We start from the raw sequence: 9,435 nt of genomic DNA on the forward strand, positions 1-9,435 counted from the left end.
GCTGATAGCTGTATAGCGAGACAATTTTTTTGTAGTGCCACAAAGTGAGCCTATTTGGGCTCCTTTGGATTGGCACTATACTTCAAAGGGATTCTTATAAATGAGCTGAAGAATGTTGATTGCTACACTGTACTCTTTGATGAGACGTTAAATCAGTCTCTACAATCTAAGCAGATGGACATTATGGTAAGGAATTGATAATAAAGTTTGCGCTAAGTATCTTACCTCCCAATTTATGGGTCATGGAACTGCAGAAAATATTTTGTCCTCTTTTTACAAATGCATGGATGATGGTTAAAAGCTCTCTAAAATACTTCAATTATCCATAGATGTACCCTATGTCAGTTGGAAATTCTATTAGAAGCTTCAGTGTGAATTAAAAGAGAAATATTCTCACCAGGTCATATTCATTGGCAGTTGTGGATTACACATAACGAATAATGCTTTTAAACATGGGAAAATGGGATATGTTCCTTCTAATTTTTATTTTCAGAGAGAATTGTTGCTGCATAACATTTAGAGAAGGTTGTGTAAATTATGGATGAATAATTTCAGAAACGATGTTTAATAGAGGAGAGGAGGGGGTTATGGAATAGTCATGGAATATGGAATACCTAAGATTTAGCTCTGTCTTTCATGCAGCCTTCACATGGAAATACACAGAATTAAAGGATTTCACCATTAACACCTCATTACCATTAGTTATAGATTGTGCTGAAAATGATTTTGTGAATTAATATGTAAAACCAGTAGGGTTGTTTTTAAAAAAATATAAATTTTAGTCCATAATACATATACTCTCTTCTCTCTATATAGGCAAAGCATTTAGGTATTATATTTGAAATTAATTATTGCCACAACAAGCATTGTTGCTTCTAGTAAAATAGAAGAGAATAATTTTTAAAATTGGTCTTAGATTAAGGTCCTTGAAAATTTTGTTGAGGTCCTTGAAAAGTCCTGGAAAGTCCTTGAATTTCAATCTCATCATAGAGTGGGAACCCTGATTGAATACTTCACTTTCCAGGGATGAGATTTTTCCGCTTTTTAGCTGATTTCCGCTTTTTTCACTTTTATCTCTTGAATTTCAGCTTTTTTATCAAAAATTCAGATTTTTCTAAAAATTTCATTTTTTTTTATAAGTATTCCACTTTTTCAGAAAACTCACCCATTTTCAAAGAGAAACACAAAATTCAAACTACATAGCTACCAATCCTTTCTCATTTTTACTTATTTTAGCTATTTTCTCCCCTTTTACTCGCAGCAGATAAGATTTCCCGAGTTTTTTACCCGCCCTCCAGATAGATCCGATTTTTGTAGTTCAAACGACGCTGTTTCTGACAAGCCATTTAGAGGTCCCAAGCCTGGAGTCTACCAATATCTCGATTCTTATTCACACGATTTTAATATCAAACATAGCTTTTCATATTTGCGTGTTGAGATTCTTATTCACGCGATTTGAATATTGTACGTTGTGTTTCGTATTTACGCCTTTTTAAAAACCTATGAAGCGATTCGTATTCCCGCAAGTTTAAAATTCAATGTCTTGATTTGCTCATGCTGTTTATAATATCAAACATTGATTTTCATTTATACGTGATTTTAAAATAAGGCATTGGGATTCGCATTCACGCATTCTAAAAATTATGCATCATAATTCTTATTTATGCGATCTAAAAATTACGCATCATGATTCGTATTTACGCGATCTAAAAATTATGAATCGGGATTTGTATTTACGCGTTTTAAAAATTCTATATCCCAGTTTGTATTTTCTCATATTCAAAATCGTATATCTAGTTTCATATTCATGTGATTTCAAAATCCATAATTGTTATTCATATTCACACAATTTTAAGATCAACTCTCGCGATTCTTGTAAGAAGTAAATTTTAAAAAAAAATTAGTTACTATAAAAGTGACTGTTTTTCTAACGACGATTATTAGTATGTATATGTAAGTGTTACAACATCAGAGAAACTGGAAGGGAATATATTCAAAACTTGCATTCTGTGCTTGCAAAGAAGAAAAAATAGGATTTGTCACAAGATGTTTGAAAATGGACTAACGACTAAATATAGCAAACATAAAAGATATAGGAAACAAAAGCAATAACTTAAAAAGGGATTCAATTAAATTTTTTTTTTGTTGGAAAAAGAGCTAATAGTTAAAAGAGTTAACTCATCATCAAAATTTTATTTGTAATTGCTGTTATTTATGCTATAAAATGCAAAATTCTTATCAAATAAAAAAAATTTATCTAAACAGTTGCTGATTGTCATGTAATTTTTTAAACTAAAATACCAATTTTTGTATGTTAAGGAGTTACTATATATTTCTACTTCACTGTTATTGATATGTTTCAAAGGGCTGTAGTTAGATTAGACTATAACATGAACATAATGATTTGGTCCATTGTTAGTTTTTTTTTCCCAATATAATTTAAAAAGTAATATTACTGATATATTTGCTATAAATCACACAACAGTATTTATTAAAAGAAATGAAATATTAATGTATATTCTCATTAGTTTTAATTTGCTAAACCAAGTAGTTTTTCAAGTAATAATTGTCTCTTATGTGAACTGAGGAAAAATATAATTTCCAGCTTTATTTTTTCAATTGGTAATTTTTATTTTCACTAAATGTTAAGTATCAATGTAGTCATTTTTATAATAATAGATTAGTACGCAATTGTATGTCAACACATTATTTATTACCTTAAACTGTCTGGAATTTATTATTAAGGGGCTGCGCTTGCGTAAAATTTACTATCGTGGAAATTCAGCTTTTTTGCCTTTTGGCTAATCTCATCCCTGATTTTCGGTTTAGTACAATAATCCCCCCCTCCCATTTAATCTTGTCTTGGTATTTGGAAAAAAAAAAAGGAACCCTTGCTTATCTCTCTTTTAGCACTTTTTCATTAATCTAGACTTTACATCATAAACAACTTACATTCTTCATGATCTTTTATTTTTTTATATTTCAGTTGTTTAAAACCAAAAAACTGAGTATTAATTGTTATTTTAATTTATTGAAAAATAAAAATATATGGTATGTGTAAGTTTATACATAGTCAAGAATATGTAAGTTTATAACGATTATGTAGTTTTACAATTTTATTATAGCTATATTGTTCTTCGTAGATTTACTATTTAAACTTTTTACTTGACTGTCACTATAAATTTTTTGCTTTCTATTCTTGTCTTAATGTTGAAATAAAAAATGTTTTACACAAAGTTTATTCTCGGTTTTTAGATATTTTCTTGATACCGCCACACATCATAATCAAATAAAAATCATGATGCAATTTCGCAACTCTGTAGATATTTTTGTTACTTTATATTTGTTTTAAAAATTTATTTTAGATATTTAAATTAGTTAATATCTCAAATAAATTTAACTTAAGATGTTGTTATCTAAATTTTTTTTTATTTTACTGCAACTATTTAAATTTGCTTAAAAGTTGAGATTCATAATGATCTTTTTATACCAAAGCAGTAACACAACTTTTTTACTGTTGCTTATTCATTAATATAAATATTTGCCTAGTTATTAAAAAAGAAAAAAAACTTTAACTATCTGTTCATATTGCGTTATTTGAAATTGATATATTTTTTTTCCATCTCTTTTTCAGGATTCTATGGACTATCCAAATCCTACCTATATGGATCATTTTGCTATTTGTTCCAAAGTTCTTAGATCATATCTCCGACCGAAGTAAGTACCTTAACAATCTACTTATCTTTATTAATTGTCTATACCTTAACATAAACTAACATTATTTGCTCGAATACATCTTTTTTATGCATATTTGTATTAACCAGTCAAATTTTTAATTTTGATATTTTCTACGTTTAAGAAAAACTAAAGAATAAAGTTAAACCAATTAGTGTATGAATTTTATAATTTTATTATTTTTATTGTTATCTGACACAGTTTATAGTATTTTATTTAATAATACTCACTCTACATTTGTTTTGAAATGCATTATTGTGTAAAAATACTATATTGTATAATTTTGTGAATTTCTTCTAGGCCAGTTGAAAAATCAGAAACTAATTCAACGTCAGGAACTATTACGAAAGAATGCACAGGAGCAAAGGAGGACTTAAGAAATAGAATGGAATCAATGGAAACAGATTTTAAACAGAAACTAGAGAACTTTTCGAATCATATTACAGACTTCACTTTTTTAAGAGACAGTGTACATTTTACAACAAGCTAGCAGTGTTAAAAATTTTTATAATAAATAAACGTGTAAATAATTTTTCATGAAAATGTTTTTTTTTAGTGCATAACAAATGTTTTCAATTCATAAGTTGCACAATTTTATATATGTTTTATTACGCTGTGTAGAAAGGCTGGAAAGTTCTTGAATATTTTACATGCCCTGCTAGGCATGCTGATACATGCCTACGTGATATCTTTTTTAAATGTATCTTAATGAAAACATATGAATGTACATATTATTAATCTGTCGATGAAATGACATTAATAACATAATACCTACATCAACACTTCTTTTTAAAGTATAAATTAGAATTATTAATAAATATATAATAACAAGTATTATTTATTATAAATGATGAAATATTAAGCACAAGCAAACATTGAGTTTTGCTTACTTGATAAAAAAACTGAATTTGTTTCTAAAATATATAAGTAAGAATTAACAGTCAACATGTTTCTAACTCTCAAAAATAGACGTACGTTTTTGAGCACTTGAAACATGTTGACAGTTATATCCCAGGGGTCTGTTCAGGCCAAATTTACTACCGTTTAGCGATGCCTTCACAAATTCAACTTTAGGAAATACTTTTTCTTAAAATTTTATTTTTTTATCCCTTAAGAAACGATAAATCCATATTTTTGTGTTGATTTATTAATATAATTTTTAATTTTCACAAATTATGTCTTAAATTTTCACAAAATAGGTACCTCAGAAAAACCTAGACAGACCCCTATTTCCAATTGGAATATTTTCTAAGCGAAGGAAATTTTTAAATAAGTAATATCTTATCGTTTCAGGTTTTTAATTCAATGTCATTTTAGTTTTATAGAGTAATCGATTTTCTTCTTTATTTTCCTCCCTTGCTGGGGTATCAATTCACCATATTGGATCCTTTTTTGTCATGTCAGGACAACATGCAGAGAGAAACATTCTGAGCGTTATTCGAACCCACAGCCATCGGCTTCGTAGTCGGGCACGCTAACCACTCGGCCAACACAGATCAGATCAGTTGTACCGAATTATAATTTTAATAGTTCATAGACAAGATTTTAAATATATTAGTTAATATTTATAAATAATTATTACAAATGAGATTTAATCTTATGAAACAAGATACAAATGCCTACTTTCTCTGAATAAACAAACACATACATTTTATTTGATAGATTCAGATTTTTCGCTTTGGAAAAAAATAGAGGTGGCTTAAATCTTGGCTTAATCGACTAGAAGAGCATTTAAAAGTCATTTAGCACAAAAGTTATTTTTTTACATTTTTAACATATCTGTACATTTGATTGGGTAAACATTTATAGAAACGTTTATAATTCTTATCTGCCCAAAGTCTTCTTTAAAAATTGAATTTTGATAATTATTCTGTAATTTGTTTTTTATAATAGTGATTAAAAGTGCTTAAAGGATTAATTTTTATATTTGAGTTTTTCTTACTTATTGATATAAAACTTTTATAGTTTAAATATTTTATTATGTTTTTAACATAAAATAAATTTTAAATAAAATGACTGAGTACAAATTAAATAAATAATAAAAAAAAGAGTATGATTGCCAATATTCGAACCCATGTATCTTCTTGATAAGCGAGGTGCACTAACTCATTACCATCCCATCTGGTAGTGTAAATGATTTTAAAACCAAATACGAATTCAAAATGAAGAAAATTGTGGCGATCACAGGTTACCCATAGGCAAAATGATTGTTGTCAAATTTTTTTTGGAAAAGAAACTTTATTGTTTTTTCATCTTGGACATCTTTAACTGTTAATCCTGAACTGCTCGGTACCCAATTTCTCAGACATATTTAAATGCACATCAGACACATTCTGTATGAATTCTTTTGATGTCTGAAAAGACGATGAACAGCCAATCAAGATCAATATTAACATTTTTGGATTGGTACAATGGTCTTTGATGGAGATTGTAAGCTGCATCATACACCAGGTTCGGATTCACAACTTCATACATGATATATGATTTGAAAGCTAGGCTTTTTATCAATTTTAAACGAATAGTGAATGAATCATTTATATTGCGTGGAAAACAGTCTACGGTCTTGTGCAAGTTATTGGATACGTTGACAATGGATCCTTTTATCCCTAATTGGTGATCAACATCCAATTCTTGTATTTGCATGAAAGGGGTTCTGAGAGTCAGCATTTGCTCTTTGGTGGGGTTCAATTCTCTCAACCACTTAGGTACTTTTGTGTGGGATGGGCTTCATGCTTACATTTGCGAACGGAATCCTTTCGTTTTTCCGTTTGTGTGTAACGCTTAAGGTATAAACGTTTACGATCTTTGGCCTTGGCTTTTTCAGTCTCAGTAAGTAGGCCTTGGCATCGTTTCTTTTTTCTTGCTTCAACTCTAACTTTTGGGGCCGTGTCAATCAGTTTGAACTGTAGGTTAGAATTTTTGATTCTTAATTAAAACAAAAATATCGTTCAAATGATGAATTTCTCTTTAATTCACAACTCAAGAAGTATTTGTGGGATGTCTCTGGTCCCATATCTCAAAAACAAACTCACCAACTTAATGCATAACAAAATTAAAAGTGAAAAAAAAAGAATACTAAAAAAATTATCAAACAACTGCTTTCGCCATAGCAACGCTTGCGCACTGTTTATTACTCTTGATTATTGTAGTTGAAAAGTGAGGAGACGCCATGAAATCCAAACCAAGGCCCATTTTGCCAATGGGTATAAAATCATTACTTAGTAAGGCACCATCAATTTACTATATTTTGATGTGCAATAAACTCAACTCGTTTTTTTTTTTTTTTTATGAGGACCTGAACCACATAAATTTAATTTCAGATCAATTATTCTTGCTTGCTTGATTTTTTAATCCCTTTATCTCAATCTACTTTTAAAAGTTGTCATGATCTCTTATATCTAGAAATTAATCAAACCATTCAATAAAACCATTACTAAGGTGTAAATATTTTCTTTTCCTTCTTTTGCAATCTGTGCACAATATTTCAACTGGTTAGAACTACTTAAGTCAGTGTAAGGGTTATGAATGAGTAAACTTATTTTCCTTTGTGTGTACTGTCATCATCAATATGGGATTGAATTGGAAATGAATGGATTCATTGTAACTGTATCATTCTTTCTAATTTATCTCATTCATTTCAAACACACCAAGTTCTGTATTAGCTTTTTCTTAGAGGCTTTTAAGACATTCGCTGTCAGGCCTGTGGTAGAATCACGGCGACATTGTCGCAGCACGTTACAGAGTTCTTGCTGAAAGATTTTTTTTTTTAAAAAATTAAAAAAAAAGAAGAAAAAAAAGATAATACTACAGAAAATTAGATAATCACTTTTTGACGCGATCAATTTACGACGATTGTATCGTAAATCGATGTAATGTTTCGATTGTATATTCGGACAGTTATTGATATTGATTTTCATGTGAATTTTAAATATCCCGATATGTTTCAAACAATATGGAAAATTTGAATCGTGCATTTAGTATTTACTTTCTAAGGCAATAATTCTGTTGAATTTTTGGCAATTAATCCAATATTTTTTATACGATATTATTTATTACAACAACTTAATCTCGAAGCGAAATATGCAGTTGAGTCCGATTCGCGTGATTTCATCGTCGATCTTTTCTTGCGGCAATTACTTCTATTCTACGGATTTCATGATTTTTAATAATTTTTTTTATTGTGATGATTACTTACAAAATGGGAAGATGGAAATAATTCGTGGGTTCCCTTCCTAATAAAATGCGAGAATATCACCCATAATATTAGAATTAAAAATTTTTACTTGTTTAATTTAAAAAAAAATTATATAGTTTTATTTATTTATTTTTTGCAAACACTGCACTTTTGTTATTTTAAATTAGTATCATATATGTAAAAGTATTTTGCTGAGAGGTATTAGTGCTAGACAGGTTTGTCGCAGATAGCTCGAAAAAATTCTGCCACAGGGGCAGTTAGGAGGCCATTTATTTAATAGGAAGGGGTTTGTTGTTATTTATCTTTACTAACAATGTGAAGGAGTATGAGTAATACTTACTTACAACCAGGGTTGGGTTTTTGACGTCAAAAAGTGGTTTTTGACATGACAAGGGTATAATACTGGTTTAAACCGTCAAAAACCCGTCAAAAATGTCAAAAACTGAAGTTTGCCAAGAAAATATATAAACTTCAAAACTACCAACAGTTGCCATGCATTATATTGAAATTTAATTATACTATAGGTAATCAGCAGGTTTTAAAATATTTTTTAATTAAAATTAAGGTAAAATAACACATTTAAAATCTCAGAAATTTATATTCAAATGCATGTGCAGAAACATTTCGCACAAAATTTTTTTAAATATTTATATTTTGAAAAAAAAATTTTTTTTTTGATACTTAAGAAGATTAAAAGATTATTACTATGCATTTTTGACATATAAGGAACATATAACTAATATTTATAGGGAACTTACAAGTTATGTTGTATAAATACAAACTTGATACAAGTGTATAAAAAATTTTTTAATGTTATACCGAATATCTTTATTATCCAGTATGTTAATTTGAATTTAAAAGTAGTTATATTTGTGAATAATGATAAATATAATTCATATTGTTTATTATATTTATTTATAATTATTACACTTATCATTTTAAAACAATTTTTACCTCTTAATTTTTTTTTCCACTTGTATTAAGAATACAAATAATGCATATCTTGAAAGCAAGAAGTAATTATTCAACAGCTGAATATTTAGATATTCAACAAAACTATATAGTATTCAGCAAAATGAAATTCACAAGTATTTGGATAAACTAAATTTTCAGCATAGTAAATGAATAGGCTGAATATACTGTAAATCGACACTAACTACTCTGTGTATTTAACAGCAAGCACTTAAATTTGTAATGTCTTATGTTAAAAAGATTATTAAGAAGATTTAAAAGAATATTAAAAAGATTTTTCTTTAAAAGATGTCTAATGTACAAAACTGCTAATGTTTATCTTTAAAAATGTCTAATTTTTAGTATAATCTATACTATACACTAAATTTGGTTATAAATAAGTTTCTTAATAATATCACTGCAGATTTTCAATAACACATGAAAATGAATACATAATATTACAAAAGATGTGAGCTTTCAAAAGTACAAGATTTTGGTTACTATTCAAAATATAAGTGTTTCTTCAAAATTTTAAATTTATTTTTTCTAGAACA

The 9,435-nt window shown here is 28.2% G+C and overlaps 1 protein-coding gene across 1 annotated transcript in view; it reads left to right on the forward strand.

Annotated features, from left to right (window-relative positions):
* Positions 1-4,278, forward strand: part of l(2)05287 (WD repeat-containing protein l(2)05287) — a 38,825-nt gene extending 34,547 nt beyond the window's left edge. Inside the window, exons 19-20 of the mRNA XM_087149917.1 lie at positions 3,635-3,717; positions 4,036-4,278. Of these exons, the coding sequence (XP_087006043.1) occupies positions 3,635-3,717; positions 4,036-4,225 (273 nt within the window). The 3' untranslated portion in view covers positions 4,226-4,278. The remainder of the gene's footprint in view (positions 1-3,634; positions 3,718-4,035) is intronic.
* Positions 4,279-9,435: the final 5,157 nt, after the last annotated feature.

The sequence above is a fragment of the Parasteatoda tepidariorum genome, chromosome 8 (genome assembly GCF_982258835.1).
Source record: "Parasteatoda tepidariorum strain Cologne lab strain chromosome 8, Ptep-v5.0, whole genome shotgun sequence".
Classification (NCBI taxonomy): Eukaryota; Metazoa; Arthropoda; class Arachnida; order Araneae; family Theridiidae; genus Parasteatoda; species Parasteatoda tepidariorum.